The sequence below is a fragment of the Equus asinus genome, chromosome 17 (genome assembly GCF_041296235.1).
Source record: "Equus asinus isolate D_3611 breed Donkey chromosome 17, EquAss-T2T_v2, whole genome shotgun sequence".
Lineage (NCBI taxonomy): Eukaryota > Metazoa > Chordata > Mammalia > Perissodactyla > Equidae > Equus > Equus asinus.
This window is the reverse complement of record NC_091806.1, coordinates 49,875,238-49,889,386: the sequence shown is the minus strand read 5'-3', so window position 1 is coordinate 49,889,386 and position 14,149 is coordinate 49,875,238. Positions and strand designations below refer to the sequence as shown.

The 14,149-nt window shown below is 63.9% G+C and overlaps 3 protein-coding genes across 21 annotated transcripts in view; 2 read left to right on the top strand and 1 right to left on the bottom strand.

The window, feature by feature from the left end:
* The first annotated feature begins 551 nt into the window (after nucleotides 1-551).
* On the top strand, nucleotides 552-7,424 carry CDHR5 (cadherin related family member 5). 3 transcript variants are annotated; one of them, XM_014831539.3, is made up of 15 exons: nucleotides 552-771; nucleotides 854-1,029; nucleotides 1,428-1,478; nucleotides 2,741-2,833; nucleotides 2,986-3,087; nucleotides 3,192-3,302; nucleotides 3,408-3,578; nucleotides 4,206-4,296; nucleotides 4,479-4,573; nucleotides 4,676-4,876; nucleotides 4,969-5,082; nucleotides 5,160-5,244; nucleotides 5,343-5,660; nucleotides 6,245-6,444; nucleotides 6,889-7,424. In XM_014831539.3, the coding sequence occupies exons 1-15, from the start codon at nucleotides 666-668 to the stop codon at nucleotides 7,324-7,326; spliced, it is 2,352 nt and encodes a 783-aa protein (XP_014687025.2). In that variant the 5' UTR covers nucleotides 552-665; the 3' UTR covers nucleotides 7,327-7,424. The 3 variants fall into 3 exon arrangements, with proteins under 3 accessions (XP_014687025.2, XP_014687028.2, XP_014687029.2); XM_014831542.3 differs by having other exon boundaries at nucleotides 596-771; nucleotides 5,571-5,660; XM_014831543.3 differs by lacking the exon at nucleotides 5,343-5,660 and having other exon boundaries at nucleotides 596-771.
* Nucleotides 7,425-8,373: 949 nt separating this feature from the next.
* IRF7 (interferon regulatory factor 7) lies at nucleotides 8,374-11,758 on the top strand. 12 transcript variants are annotated; one of them, XM_014831521.3, is made up of 10 exons: nucleotides 8,374-8,689; nucleotides 8,956-9,278; nucleotides 9,364-9,526; nucleotides 9,621-9,828; nucleotides 10,115-10,170; nucleotides 10,264-10,480; nucleotides 10,616-10,672; nucleotides 10,751-11,275; nucleotides 11,350-11,468; nucleotides 11,540-11,758. In XM_014831521.3, the coding sequence occupies exons 2-10, from the start codon at nucleotides 9,259-9,261 to the stop codon at nucleotides 11,705-11,707; spliced, it is 1,533 nt and encodes a 510-aa protein (XP_014687007.2). In that variant the 5' UTR covers nucleotides 8,374-8,689; nucleotides 8,956-9,258; the 3' UTR covers nucleotides 11,708-11,758. The 12 variants fall into 12 exon arrangements, with proteins under 12 accessions (XP_014687007.2, XP_070344567.1, XP_070344563.1 ...); XM_070488466.1 differs by having other exon boundaries at nucleotides 8,560-8,689; nucleotides 10,886-11,275; XM_070488462.1 differs by having other exon boundaries at nucleotides 8,560-8,689; nucleotides 10,835-11,275.
* Nucleotides 11,759-11,959: 201 nt separating this feature from the next.
* Nucleotides 11,960-14,149, bottom strand: part of PHRF1 (PHD and ring finger domains 1) — a 33,152-nt gene continuing 30,962 nt past the window's right edge. For 5 of the 6 annotated variants that reach the window (XM_070488455.1, XM_070488456.1, XM_044749657.2 and 2 more), the window contains 4 exons: nucleotides 13,894-14,051; nucleotides 13,527-13,781; nucleotides 13,280-13,408; nucleotides 11,960-12,719 (listed from right to left, as the gene is read on the bottom strand). In XM_070488455.1, the coding sequence (XP_070344556.1) occupies nucleotides 12,576-12,719; nucleotides 13,280-13,408; nucleotides 13,527-13,781; nucleotides 13,894-14,051 (686 nt within the window). In that variant the 3' untranslated portion in view covers nucleotides 11,960-12,575. The remainder of the gene's footprint in view (nucleotides 12,720-13,279; nucleotides 13,409-13,526; nucleotides 13,782-13,893; nucleotides 14,052-14,149) is intronic. The other variant, XR_011495238.1, reaches the window with a different exon arrangement.

The window sequence follows — 14,149 nt, the reverse complement described above, 5'->3', positions numbered from 1 at the left end:
GCCCCAGGGTCCAAGTGGTCAGTGTGTGCAGCAGGTAGTGGGGGAAGTGTGAGGGGGCAAGGAAGCTCGGTGCGGGCAGGAAGAGATGGCAGGCAGGGTGTGTGTGTGTGTGTGTGTGTGTGTGTGTGTGTGTGCATGTGTGCATGCGTGTGTGTGTGCCAGCCAGGAGGCCACTCTGGAGTGAGAGGACTCGAGTGTGTGTCTTTGCTCCCTGACCAGGAGCTGGAGGGGAACAGTGTCAGGGACTTGCCCCGAGATGACGCCTGCAGAGGAGCCCAGCAGAGGGGCAGCCCGGGTTGAGGGGCCGGGGCCAGCACAGCAAACACAGGAGACAGGGCCTCCCTCCCCCCCCCCGCCCCCCCCTGCCCCCGACCACCCCTTCCCCGGCCCCCTGCCCAGGCCAATCAGGCCCCAGCAGCTCTCCAAGCTCCTTTCTGTCTCCCGTCTTGGTGTCTGTGGGTTGAGCCCAGCTCCAGCTGGGTAACCACTAGGTGTCCCCCTCCTGCCCGAGGCAAGGCCTGGCCTCCGGCCGGCGGGATCCCCCTTGGTGGAGGCCGGGCAGTCAGGTTGTAAAGGATCATAAAGTGGGGCGGTGCCCGGCAGGAGCGAAGGTCGCCCAGGCAGAGACTGCGCCAGCGGGCGGCCGGCTGCCCAGAGGGTCCTGGATGCCTGACAGGCTCGGACCCTCCTGCCAGCTGACGGCCGCCAAGATGGGGGCTTGGGTCTTGCTGCTGCCGCTGCTCATGGCCACGGCCCAGGCCCAGGCCCAGGGTACCTGTGGGGCTGTGGCAGGTGGGACTGGGTGGCGGGCAGGGGCCTGGGTGCCACCAATCCTTCCTCTCCAACTTTCCAGTCTGCTCTGTGGCCAAGAACTTCTTTGAAGTCAAGGAGAACACGAATCTCAGCGGACCCCTGGTGATTGTAGACGTCCCCCAGGGCCAGCAGGTGACCCTCGCAGCCTCGTCCACTCCCTTCGCGTTTCGGATCCAAGGGAACCAGCTGTTTCTCAACGTGACTCCTGATTATGAGGTGCAGCTGGCAGGCCCCGGTGGGGTGTGCCCATGGGGGTGGTCGGGGCGGCTGATTACCCATGGGACCCAAGCAGACACCCACCCTCCTTCCAAGAGGAGGGCTCTCTGGGGGTCTTTGGTCCTGAGTTTGCCCAGGGGTCCTGAGGGCTCTGTGCCCCTCAGAAGGGACTGACCCCTCTAGGGCCCCAAGGCTTGGCTGAGGGCTGGCCTGTGGGGGGTGGGGCCCTTGAGGGACAAAGCTGCCCGGGCCCCTGATGCCCTCTGGGCTCAGCACAGACAACAGGGACCCCGGGCAGGCACCTGCCCCCTTGACCTCAGAATCCTCACCTGTGAAGTGGGGACAGTGTGCTGCGGCCGGCTGGACAGGTGATTCCTGACACCCATCTGCCCCCACAGGAGAACGCATTGCTGCAGGCAGACCTGGAGTGCAAAAGGGGTGACACCGTGGTAAGTCCCACCCCCCCAGGGCCCCCACCTCCTGGGCACCCCCACGTCACCTCCCTACCCTGTGATGTCAGAGCTCCTCACGTGCACCTCTGCACTCTGCTCTGCCCAGTCCAGGGTCACTCCCTGGTGACCTCACCCGGTGGTATGTTGCCAAGTGTCATCCTGTGCTGGCGACATCCACACTTCCTCCAGCCCAGACTCTGCGCTGAGTCACAGACTCACAAACCCAACCCGGTCAACATCACACCCCCAACAGAGGCGCCCAACCTGAGGCCCCCACTTCGGAGGCGCCCCACCTGCCGGCTGGCTCCTCGCCCTCCCTCTCTCCCCACTTCCCTCTATCAGCACATCTGTCGGCTCTGCCTCAAGCTGGACCCTCCCCACCTCTGTGCCCCACTGGGGCCTCGGCTACCAGCATCTCCTTTCTGGAAACTTCCAACTGGTCTGCTTGTTCTCCTCTTGGCCCCATCCACCCCAATCCACTCTCTGCATGGCAGAAGATCCCGTAAAGCAAGCAGTACATCCTGTCCAGGACTCACTCCCACGGCTGCTTTCTCACTCACCGTCAAAGCCAAATGCGTTGCTGTGGTGGGTGAGGCCGGGGCTCACGGGCCGTGCTCCAGTGGCCTTGTGCCCTCTCCCTGGATCTGCACCTGCCTCCCTGTCTCACCACCTCCGGTCCTCAATGCCCTGTCACCTCCCCAGAGGAGCACCCCGACAACCCGCCCCACGCACCTGCCAGCTCAGCAGCGATCCCTGTGGGCGCCCTCACCCTGACATCACAGCACACTACCCACAAATATCTGAGGACGAGTCTCTAAAAGATAAGGACCCTTCTTTTAAAACATCAGCAGCACACTGTTGTCACACTGAAAACAGCAGGGACTCCTGGTGTCACATGACCTCCAGTGTCCGAAACCCCTCTCCAGAAGGGTCCGCCCGCTGCGGCTGCCAGACGGTTCCCTGAAGTCCCTTTCAGTCTGTGGGGCCCCTTTCTCCCTCCTTTTTTCTTTGAGATTTATGTTTGGAGAAATTCGATGGTTTTGCTGTTTTCCTCATCTGGGACTTTGCTGGTGGCACCCCCAGGAGCTGCGTTATTCTCTCCAGGGCACTCGCCACCTTCTGTGCTTACAAATTCCTTCTTGTCCACTGTCTGTGACCCTGATAGAGCAGGAGTCTCAGGGCGCCCCAGCACACAGAACGAGAGGGGCCGCTGGGGCTGGCACCATGCAGAGAAGGCTGACCACCATCCGTCCCCCCAGGTGACCCAGCTGAGGGTGTTGGTGTCTGTGCTGGACGTCAACGACAACCCACCCACGTTCCCTTTTGTGGTCAGGGTCAAGAGGGTGCCCGAGGTGAGTGTGAGGGATGCCAGAGGCTGGCGCCCTCTGGGCTGGCACAGGGGCATCAGGAGCCCGGAGGAGGGGCCAGGGGGCAGAAGGCTAATGGCTGGGGGGCTTGGCCATGGGGTCAGGAGTGTGGCCAGACCAAGTGCTCCGTCCCCCAGGACACTAAAGTGAACACCACCGTCATCCCTGCGACGGAACTGCAGGCCCAGGACCTCGACAAAGATGACATCCTGTTCTATAGCCTCCAGGAGGTGACCCCGGTCAGTGCCCCGTCCCCACCCCAACTCAGACCCCTCCAATCTGAGCGCCCCGGCCTCTCTGCATACCCCCAGAGTCTCAGGCTGAGGCCTCCCCATCTGCCCAGGGTGCCAGTGCCTTCTTCTCCTTGGTGGGGGCAAACCTGCCCGCCCTGCAGCTGGACCGGACACTGGACTTGGACAGGTGGCCGAACATGACCTTCCAGCTGCTGGCGCGGGTGAGCAGGCCTCTCCCACCCCGAGTCCCCAAAGCTCGGGTTCCCATCTGAGCTGCCACCAGCCCCAGGCTCCCAGACCTGATCCACGGGGCTCGGCTGTTGCAGGACACTCGGGAAGAGAACGTGAATCCCAGCCACACGGCCACGGCCACCTTGGTCCTGGAGGTGCAGCCCGCCGATCTGCGGCCCCCCTGGTTCTTGCCCTGTGCCTACAGAGACTCTTACGTCTGCATCCAGGCCCAGTACCACGGGGCTGTCCCCACCGGTTACCAACTGGTACTGGGGACAGGGAGGGTTGGCACTGGGGGTGGGGGCTGGTACCATGGGGCTAAATTGGGTTGTGATTTTCAAACAAATGTGAACACTCCTGCGTAAAGCAATCTGGCCCGGCTCCTGGGCGTGAGTGGTGAACAAACTCACTGGAATTGGTGAGGGGAAGAGGCCCACCGTCCTCGGGGCAGAGACCGGGACCCAGTGAGGCAGCTGGGACGCCGGGCGGGGGTGGGGGGACTGGACAGGCCACGGTGCTGCTCCTGAGGGGCAGCTGATCTCTGCCTGGCTGGCTGTCCCCACTCATACCACGAGGGGTGCACTGAGGCAGTGGGGCTCCGGAGCCTTCTCCTGTGGCAAGAGGTCTGAGTCTAGGCCCCTGTCTGAACCCCCGTCCCCGGTGTGGGCTCCCTCCCGAGACGCACATTGTTCAGATCCGTCAGATGTCCTGGGGCAGACTGACTCATAGCAACAGATCGAAGGGGTGTGACGGATGATCCTGTCGGATGTCTGGACTGTCCCTGGCAGGCCTGCCCGGGGGCTGTTTCAGGCCTCCTTGAGGGGGAGCGGGAGGGGCCGAGCTGGGCCACTGCATCAGCCCCAGGGCATCCCATCCCCTCGCTGTGCCCGCAGCCGACCCCCCTCATCCTGGATCCAGGGCCCATCTACGCCGTGGACGGGGATGTGGCCATCAACCAGCGCATCACCTATAGCATTATAGGGGGTGAGTGAGGACTGGCTCTCTGGCTTCTCGCTCCATACAACACCCAGGGTCCCATCCCCACCCCCACCTTGGGCAGGGGAAGCCCCAGGGGGACCTGTCACATGGGCAGAGCCAGCTGGGACCCTGGACCTCAGGCCTCTGGAGGGGACCAAGACCAATTCATCTCCTCCCCATCCTCCCAGGACACGAGGACACATTCACCATTGACACCAACTCGGGCAACCTCACCATGACCAGGAGTGTTGACAGCCCCAAGACTTTCCTTTTGTGGGTCAAGGTCGGTCCCTTGCCCAGGTCTCAATGGGCCCTTCCTGAGCCTCAGGCTGCAGGGCTTGCCCTTCAAGGACCTGCTGGTCACTGCTGCCTCCCTCACCCCCAGGGGGAACAGGAGGACCAGGCCCGCTACTCCGTGACCCAGGTCACAGTGGAGGCTCGAGACGCCATTGGGAGCCTGCCCCGCTTCCCCGAGAGCCTGTACCGTGGCATGGTGGCACTGGGCGCAGAAGTGGGTGAGGCCGTCAAGGATGCAGCAGCCCCCTCCCAGTCTCTGAGGATTCGGGCCCAGGACCCTGACTTCCCAGTAGGCAGCGCCTTGTCCCTGGGTCTGCCTATGTGTGGGTTGGGGTAACATGGGGGTGGCCCAGGGCCGGGACTCACTGGGGCTGTGTCCAGGACCTCAACTCGGCCATCACATATGGAATCACCAACAACTCCAACTTCCGAATGGCTGGGGAGACTGTGCAGGTCGCCAAGCCGCTGGTGTACACAGGGGTCTTCTATGCAGAGGTGAGGGGGGGCCGGCATCTCTGAGGGGCGGGGGTTAAGGCAGGGCCTAGGAGGGACAAGCCCCCTTCCTGCCCCAGGTCGAGGCCAAGAACACAGTGACCGCAGGCACAGCGACCACAGTGGTGGAGATACGAGTGTCAGAACAGGAGACCATCCCCACAGGTGAGCCTCCAGGGGGACCCCGGTGATGGCTCGGGGGGGCTCCTTGCCACAGGCATGCTGGGAGCAGAGGCAAGCCAAGCCCTGTGCCTGGCCCCCAGACCCCCCAGGTCCCCCCACATCCCCAGAGGCTGGAGGAACGGCTGGGCCCTCAAGCAGCATCACTTCGGAAGCCCCCAGACCCCCAGGGCCCTCTCAGGAACCCTCCACGACCAGCTCTGGGGGGGGCACTGGCCTGCAGTCCCCCCCAGGCACAACTCTGAGGCCGCCTGCCTCGCCTACGCCTGAGGGGCCCTCCAGTGTGGGAACCAGCACCTCCCCTCCATCAGCCTTGCCCAGTGAGGGCTCAGCACAGACCCAGAAGCCAGGAACCTCTCAGCCGAGGACCCCTGGGCCCAGCAGGACCCCCCAGCCCTCAGGTAGCACCCCCATTTGCCCTAGAGTCACCCTCATGCTCCCTGACTTCGGGTGGTCCTGGGAGTCACTGTAGGCAGGGTCTGCCCCAGGTTGGCCTCGAATGACCGTGAGACCCCAAGTGGGGGTCTGCTCATTCTGGGCAGAGACAGACACGTCCTGGGAGGGCCCCCTGAGAAGGTAAACTAGGAAAGGTGTGTGGAGGGCAGGGCTGACGCCAGATTTGGGATCCAGTGAACCACACCCTTCCCAGGGCCATTCACTCCACTGGCACCAGCACTGCCCTCATCTCCTTTCTTGGGTGTTACACCCCTTGCCTCCCACGTGGAGCTGGTGGGCACTGACTCCCAGCCGCCTCCTTCCCTTCAGCAGCCTGGCCCTCCTGGAGGGCCCTGGGAACACACGGCTCCTTAGTTGGGGGCGGGGGGGGGTCAGTACAGCCCACTCTCCAGAACCTCTGCCCCAGGAGGCAGCCAGCCTGGCTCGTCCTCAGGGTGTCCTGAGCTGGTGCAGGTTGGGCTGGGAGGTGCTTGGGGTACTGTAAGTGGGTGAATGTAAGTAAGTAAGTGGGTGGTGGTGTTGCTGGCAGGCACGCCTGGGGCTGGAGGAGGCAGCGCCACAGGGGATGGTGAGCCAGGCCACACTGGGGACCGGAACTTCTCCACAGCAGAGATGGCGGCCGTGGGTGGCGTGCTAGGTGCCCTGCTACTTCTAGCTCTCATTGCCCTCACTGTCCTCATCTATAAGCACTACGGCCACCGATGCAAGTGCTGTGCTGGCAAAGCTCTGGTGAGGCCCTGAGGGGTGGGGGACCGGACAGGAGAGGGACAGATGCAGAGACCGAAGAGGAGAGATGAACAGACTGACAGGCGTGGAGAAAGATCAAGAGACAGGGATGTGAGAGTGAGGACAGACAGCAGTGGAAAGATGGAGGGAGGAGGTGGAGGGAGAGGGAAGATATAGCGGGGGAAGATGCAGGGGGGAGAAGATGTGTGGGGGGAGTTGGGGGGGAGGGGGAGATGCAGGGGGGTGGAGGTGGAGAGCCCACAGGATGAAGAGCAGGGGTGAGGAAACATGGGGTGTAGACATCATAGTCCAAAAGATGGAGAGGGGACAGAGAGAGGCAGAGAAAAGGGCAGGGACGAGTGCTGATCCCTGTCTCTGGGAGGGCCCCAAGGGCTCGAAGTCCATGGCGGGATCCTGGTTGATGCCCTCGCTCCTGTCCCTCCCCAGGAGCCCCAGCCCGGTGGCTTTGACAACAAGGCCTTCCTTACCCACGATGGTGAGGCCAACTGGGCACCGGCCCCCAGCCCAGAGCCCTGCCCCACCTCAGATGAGGCCCCACCCGAGCCCCTGGAGCCCACGCCCCTGGAGCCCGCGCCCCTCGTGCCCCCCAGCCTTGTGCCCCCCGCCTGCGTCCCCGAGTCCCCCATGGCGGCCCAGGATGGGGGCAGCCCCGCGGAGGTGAGGTCCATCCTGACCAAGGAGCGGCGGCCTGAGGGCGGCTACAAGGCTGTGTGGTTCGGCGAGGACATCGGCGCCGAGGCCGACGTGGTGGTCCTCAACGTGCCCACCTCGGACGCGGATGGCGCGGGTGACTGGGACAGCCAGGGCGGCGGCGCGGACGAGGGCGCCCCCAGTGACGGGCCCAGCGACTCCACCAACGGCTAGCGCGGCCCCCCTGTCCCCCTCGCGGGCCTGGACCCCGAGTCGCTCAGCCGCTGTCCCCCACTGCACTGCGCAGAATAAAGTGATACTTTTGGATCTGGGGCAAGGGGTGCGTGGGGTCTGTCTCGGAGAGGCTGCCGCCGGGGGGTTCATGGCATGGCCCATTGGCTTCCACCTGCATGGAGTCCTCGCGGATGCACGGGGCGGTGGGGGCCGTGGGGTCGGGGAGGGGGCGGGCAGGGTCGTAGCACTGGCACGGCTTCCCATAAACCACCTGCTGCACCCGCCCGCCTTGCTTCCCACGCTGCGTGCCAGCTGGCAGAGAGGAAGTTCCTCTCCTGGTCTAACCACGGCCCGAGGAGGGGGGCATCTCGCACTGGAGACTCTCCCTCCCTACCCAACACGGAGAGTCTTCGCCTGGAGGAGGCTGAGAGTCACCCTCAAGAAGACTCATGGAGGGCATGGTCCTGGGGACCTTCCAGGGAGTCACACCCAGTGGGGTCCGCTGGGGGTGGTAAACACCTAGTGGGCAGAGAGAGGCACCTGGCCCAGGCGCCCAGACTGTGCTTGCAGGGTGGCAGGGCCATTTGGTGCACAGGCAGAGGCTGTGGCGAACCAGGGCCACCGAGTGGGGGACAGGGCCCCCTCCGCCGGCTTCCTCAGGGAGAGGCCGGCATCAGGCAGGGCTTCCGTGCTGACCTCCACCACACTGTCCCTTGTGGTCCTTGGTGTTTTTCCTAATGAAAGGCATCACAAATTCCTTTCCAAATGTTTTACTTTGGAGGGCATTTGAGTCTTCTTGTCCGAACAATTCTCGCGGTTAAGAAACCACGCGCTGCAGCTGCCGCTGGTCCCTCGCCCCTCATTACCCGCTTTTCCGTGAAAATAAGTGCTTGGTTTTGTTTGGAGCCTGGTTTCGTTTTTCACGTTGGCCGAGTCCCCGGCTTGGCCCACTGCCTCCCCCACCCCCATTAGTGGCCCGGGTCCGCAGTCCGCCTGGTGTAGGGGGCGCTCCTGGAGGGATAAGGGCAACTGGATGCCGCAGGGGCTGAGCCTGGCAGGGCGGCGAGACCGGCCACTCCAGCCGCCCCTCCGCTACCCCCTCGGGGGCTGTCCCCAGACGGGGCCTGCCGCCTCCACCAAGAGCCTGCACAGGGGCTCCGGGAACAGGCCGCGAGCAGCCCCCACTGTCTGTTGGAGCGCGTGACTTCCCCGGCTGCACCTGGAGCCCAGCGGGCCCAGCCCGCCCCGCCGTGGGCCCGCCCCACCGTCGGCCCGCCCCCATCCCCGCCCTCCCCTTAAAAGCGCGCCGTTCTCGCTCCTCCGGCGAGACGAAGCTTCCCGCCCCGGCGGCTCCGGCACCCAGGTACTCGGGACCCTCGCCACGCGGAGCACGAGGGGCAGCCAGTCCGTGACCGGGCGGGGGCGGAGCGAGGGGCGCATGGCCAGCGGGAGGCCAGGAGCCGGGTCAGAAACGAGGGAGTGAGGGGCCGGGTGGCTCGGGGACCCGGAGGTGCCTGCCGCCCGGACGCCCTGCCTCGCGGCTTAGGTTTCGTTTTCCTGCGACATGGTTTCGGTTTCCCGGCGCTCCGCGCCGCCCTCCACGCGACCATTCCTGTCGTGTCTCTGCAGGGTCCAGCCTGAAACCACCCGGCCAGGCCTGGACGCTGGCTTAACACCTGTGACCGCATGTGTGCGCGCCTGCCACATCTGTTGTCACACTCATCGCCACCTTTGCCCTGAAACCCACACCTGGGCAACGTCGTGGCCATAAGCCCTCAATCCACACGTGTGACCCCACCACCTGTGACCCCCTCACCTGTAACAACTGGGCCACAGTACCTGTGGTGACACTTGACTGCCACCCGCGACCACACCTCCTCGCAGCGGAGGGCGCGCCCCATCTCTCCAAGTCCAGTCCTTGCAGAGCGAGCGATGGCCGTGGCTCCCGACAGGTGAGAGCCTGGCCCACGCTCCCTAGGTGCCTGACCCCGCGCACCTTGCCACCGGCGCCCACCCCGCTGGCTGCTCCGCCCGCAGGGTAGCCCCGCGCGTGCTGTTCGGAGACTGGCTTTTGGGCGAGGTCAGCAGCGGCCGCTACGAGGGGCTGGAGTGGCTGGACGCGGCCCGCACACACTTCCGCGTCCCCTGGAAGCACTTCGGGCGGAGGGACCTGGGCGAGGCGGACTCACGCATCTTCAAGGTGGGACCCCAGCCCTGCCCCAGGTGTGAAGGCTAGCTCGGGCCCAGGCCCCCGACCTGCTCCCCCAGGCCCATGCCCTCCATCTCCTCCCTAGGCCTGGGCCGTAGCCCGCGGCAGGTGGCCGCCCAGCAGCAGCGGAAGTGACCCTCAGACCCCCGAGAGCGCCCTCCGCGCAGGCTGGAAAACCAACTTCCGCTGCGCATTGCGCAGCACGCGGCGCTTCGTGATGCTGCAAGACAACTCTGGGGACCTCACGGACCCGCATAAGGTGTATGCGCTCAGCCCCGAGGTGGGGTGGGCAGGTGAGGAATGTGGGGGAGGGCTGCTGGCAGGGAGGCAGACGTTCAGCGCGCGCAAAAGGCGTCGGAACTTGGTTCCGTCGGGGGCAGCCACTGGTCCGATTTAGTTTTAGAAACTGGCCTGGGAGAGGCTAGTGCCAGGTTGTTGGGGGAGGGCAGGGGATCACAGGGAGGCTGATACCGCCTATTGGGACTAATGAGGGGCGGGGCGGTCCAGCTTTGAGGGTCCACCCAGGGGTTCACACCTTGGCGTGCCACTCTGGAGTCTCAGGTCCCAACTCTCCCTCAGAAGATGCAGGCATTAACCAGGGGAAGGATGAGGCCCTTGATGTCCCCCCCAGGACGGTAAGGCTGCTGTGTCCTCCTTGTCTCTGGGTGGGGGCTGCCACCTCGTTGGTGCTGGGGAGCTGCTTATGCTGGCACTGCCTTCCCCTGCAGGGCGGGTTCCTCAGGCCAGCCCTGGCAGGAGATGCTGGTGAGAGGCGGAGGCACCAGCTGGCTGGGCCAAACCCTGAGCCCTGCGCCCCAAGCCCTCTTTCCGGCCCAGCTGACGATGTGGAGGACCTCTTGCTCCAGGCTCTGCAGCAGAGCAGCCTGGAGGACCACCTGCTGGAAGCTACATGGGGGGTGGATCCAATCTCCCCAGAGGCTCCTGGTGAGGGGCTGTCCTCTGCCAAGGGGAGGGGCAGGCAGGACAGCAAAGTCCCTGGAGAGAGGGGGAGGTGTCCAGCAGAGATGGAGCCAGCCACAGCTGGACCAGTACAGCTGTCTCCACTGTCACCCTCTTCAGGCCCAGAGCTCCCTGCGGGGCAGCTGTACCTGCCAAAGCCCCAGGCCCAGACGACAGGTGAGAGGAACATGGGGACATGTGGAGGAGGGAGGTACTGGGGGACCAGGTGCCAACACAGCCCTTCCCTGGACACAGGCCTAGCCCCAGCACCCTGGCAGCCCCCTCAAGAGGCAGAGCCCTGCACTGCGCTGCCCCACAGTGCCTGTCCCCCGGTGGCAGGTGAGCAGGTCCCAGCCAGGCCTGGCTACTCACAGCTCAGTCTGCACACAGAACCCAGCCTGGGCACCCTGGACGTGACCATCATGTACAAGGGCCGAACGGTGCTGCAGGAGGTGGTGGGTCGCCCAAGATGTGTGTTCCTATACGGGCCTCCCAGCCTACCTGTTGAGGCCACAGAACTCCAGTGCGTGGCCTTCCCCAGCCCTGCTGAGCTCCCCGACCAGAAACAGCTTCACTACACAGAGAAGCTGCTGCAGCACGTGGCCCCTGGCCTGCAGCTGGAGCTCCGGGGGCCTGGGCTGTGGGCCCGGCGCCTGGGCAAGTGCAAGGTCTTCTGGGAGGTGGGAGGCCCCCTGGGCTCTGCCAGCCCCTCTAGCCCGGCCCGCCTGCTGCCCAGGAACTGCGACACTCCCATCTTCGACTTCAGCACCTTCTTCCGAGGTGAGTGATGCACCTGCCCTGGGTCTGCCGCCCAACTTGGCCCCACCCCCGCTCACAGAGCCCCTGGTCTGCAGAGCTTGTGGAGTTCCGGGCTCGCCAGCGCCAGGGCTCCCCACACTACACCATCTACCTGGCCTTTGGGCAAGACCTGTCAGCCAGGAGGCCCAAGGAGAAGAGCCTGGTCCTGGTGAAGGTGAGGTGCAGGGCCCCGTGTGGGTGAGGCTGCCCACAGCCCCCACCTGGCTGATACCACCTTCCCCGCAGCTGGAGCCGTGGCTGTGCCGGGCGCACCTGGAGGGTGTGCAGCGTGAAGGCGTGTCCTCCCTGGACAGCGGCAGCCTAGGCCTCTGCCTGTCCAGCTCCAACAGCCTCTACAACGACCTCGAGCATTTCCTTGACCACTTCTTCATGGAGGTGGAGCAGCCCGCCTAGGCCCGGGGCCCGGACCCCACCCTGATCCAATAAAGAAAACCCGAAAACCTGTGCTGGTGTCCTGACCAGGGGTGGGCTCAGGGCTGGGGCTCTGGGGGGCACTGCCGACTGCAAGGCTTGCTCCACTTCCCGGGAGCCCACGGGATCTGCGGGCCCAGGAAGGGAGGCGACCATCCCCCCAAACACACACTGAGGCCTCCTGTGCGCACCCGTTTTCTTCTGTCTTTCACAATGAAGAAATAGGCCACACACTTTAGAGCCAAGAAACTCTACTGGATGAATACAAAATGCCCTTGGGACAGCAGACGCGTGCTCCTGCCAGGAATTCTGGGAGGGTGGCACTGGGGATCCCGGAGTCAGGGACAGCTGACTCCGTGCCGTGCCCAGGGCTTGTCCCTGGCCTTAAATGCGCCAACGCTATGCTCTGCCTGGTGGGAGGCAGTGGAGTGGAGGGCCAATGAGCGATTGTTTACAGAACGGAGGGAACAAAGCACTGACGGAGTTTCTAGATCAGAAACAGGCACACACAGGGCTGCAGCGGGAGCCCCTCCTGATCACCAAAGGCTTCACCTTTCAAGTACTGAGTCAATGGAGAAGTTTCTAAAGAGAATCCATTTTTGATAAATTAGAACACAATGGAAACTGTGAATCTATAATATACATATAAAAAAGTCCAGTTTTAAGCTGTGAGCAAGACAGGTGCACAGACCACGTGTGATCACAGGAACCCTGAAAACAGGAGCGCTAGATGTCCCCACTTTTCTACTTCTGCCACTTCCAACAGAACCGCCTGGGGATCTGGGGAAGTGCCACCACTGCCATCACGGGGCACCAGCTCCCAGGGTGTGCCCCATGGCCTTGGCTGGCCTCAGCCCTCAGCGCCCTGGGCAGGCGGCTCCTCCCCAGCCTCGGGCCTCCGGTGCCTGCGCATGTGCCTGTACTTGTCCACGTAGGCCCTGACCAGGTTGCCCACCTTCACAGGGTTGATCTCCCCGCTCTTGCTGTGGCAGATCTGGGGGAGGGGGAGAGGCACAATTACCTGGATGTCCTTCCACAGCCCAAACTCAGTGACCAAGCTCTGGGGGCCCGCGTCATGAGGGACAGGGGACTCGGGAAACTGATGCATGTCTGCCCGCTCTGCTCACCTTGCAGAGACGTGTGGCCAACATATCATGGATTTGAGGTTACCACCCTGGGCCTGAGAACCATCCATCTCTCAGGTCTTGCTTCCCTACCTGTGAGCAGGTATCTTCAATATTTTCTGTCATTTAGCTTATTTTAACAAGTAAGAAGGATGCTGTTCTAACCCCTGGAAAATGCCAATCCTTACTCTTCCTGAGCGACTCCAAAGTGTGGCTACAGGGAGACGAGGGACTAGCCTGAAGCTGCGGCCAGGACGTGGCAATGCTGCCCTGGCCCTGGCCAGACAACCCTGGGCCGAAGCACCTTCCTCAGTGCTCACAAACACCCTAAAAATCCAGGTCAGCAAGAGACAGCACAGACCCACCCCTCATAACAACCAACCAGGGTGCCGGATGCACACGTGTGTGGGGCCCACCCACCCACGCTCACCTTCTGCACAGCCTTACGAAGGATGTCCTTGTACTCATCCTTCGTCACTTCCCTCTTCTGGTAGAAGGGCTTGATGGCCAGCTTCACCTCCTCCACTGCCCGCTCCTGCATGTGCAGTTTCTTCATGTACTAGGAGCGAGGACATGTGTGTGACCATCCACCAGAGGGGCTGCTCGGCCAGGGCAGAGGCTGGGAGGGCCCCTTACCCAGAGGCACGGCCTCTCTGGGGGAAGGTGGGTGGACTCACCTCTTCGTTCTTGGCCTTGTCCAAGGCTGGCCTGGGAGCAGCCGTGTTCTCCTCTGCGTTGTTGGCCGCGTGGCCAGCTGGCTCTGAGGCTGTGGTCAGGATGGTGGGCACTGGAGCTGGGCTCTGTGCCACCCTGCAGCCCGCAGGGGGAAGGCTCCCCTGCAGCATGAACTGGACTGCAGGCTGGCTGACTGGTGCATAGGGTGGGACACCCGAGGGCAGAGCCGGGGCGGGAGGCAGGTTGGAGTAGTGAACCTGGGCAGGAGGGCAGCTCACTGAGCACAGAGCCCTGACGCTGGCAGCGTCCAGCACGTGTCCCCACCCCACCCCGAAGTATTCAGAGCCCGGCAGAGATGGGGGCACCCACCTGAGAGGGGTGAGTGTCAGGGAAGCCAGGCCCTGGGAGCACACAGCCTGGGGGAGGGGTCTCTGAGAAGGACACCTGCTGGAAGGCTGCTGTGGGGCCCACGTCGTCTGTTTCCCAGACCCCTTCCTGGGGCTTCTGTGGCCTGTGAAGTGGCGTCCCTGAGGGCCAACACAGGGGAGGTGGGTGCTCTGTGGCCACCCTGGGCCAGAAGGCTGCTTCCTGACTGGAAAATTCCAGAAAAGCATCCCAGCAACAA

What these genes read in the sequence shown, in the direction of transcription:
- CDHR5 (XM_014831539.3), top strand. Translation starts at nt 666, where the DNA reads ATGCCTGACAGGCTCGGACCCTCCTGCCAGCTGACGGCCGCCAAGATG. An exon ending in CTTTCCTTTTGTGGGTCAAG is followed by an intron (nt 4,574 to 4,675) that starts GTCGGTCCCTTG and finishes CCTCACCCCCAG; the next exon opens with GGGGAACAGGAGGACCAGGC. An exon ending in ACAGGAGACCATCCCCACAG is followed by an intron (nt 5,245 to 5,342) that starts GTGAGCCTCCAG and finishes CCTGGCCCCCAG; the next exon opens with ACCCCCCAGGTCCCCCCACA.
- IRF7 (XM_044749661.2), top strand. Translation starts at nt 9,259, where the DNA reads ATGGCCGTGGCTCCCGACAG. An exon ending in AATCTCCCCAGAGGCTCCTG is followed by an intron (nt 10,481 to 10,615) that starts GTGAGGGGCTGT and finishes CACCCTCTTCAG; the next exon opens with GCCCAGAGCTCCCTGCGGGG. An exon ending in CTTCAGCACCTTCTTCCGAG is followed by an intron (nt 11,276 to 11,349) that starts GTGAGTGATGCA and finishes CCTGGTCTGCAG; the next exon opens with AGCTTGTGGAGTTCCGGGCT.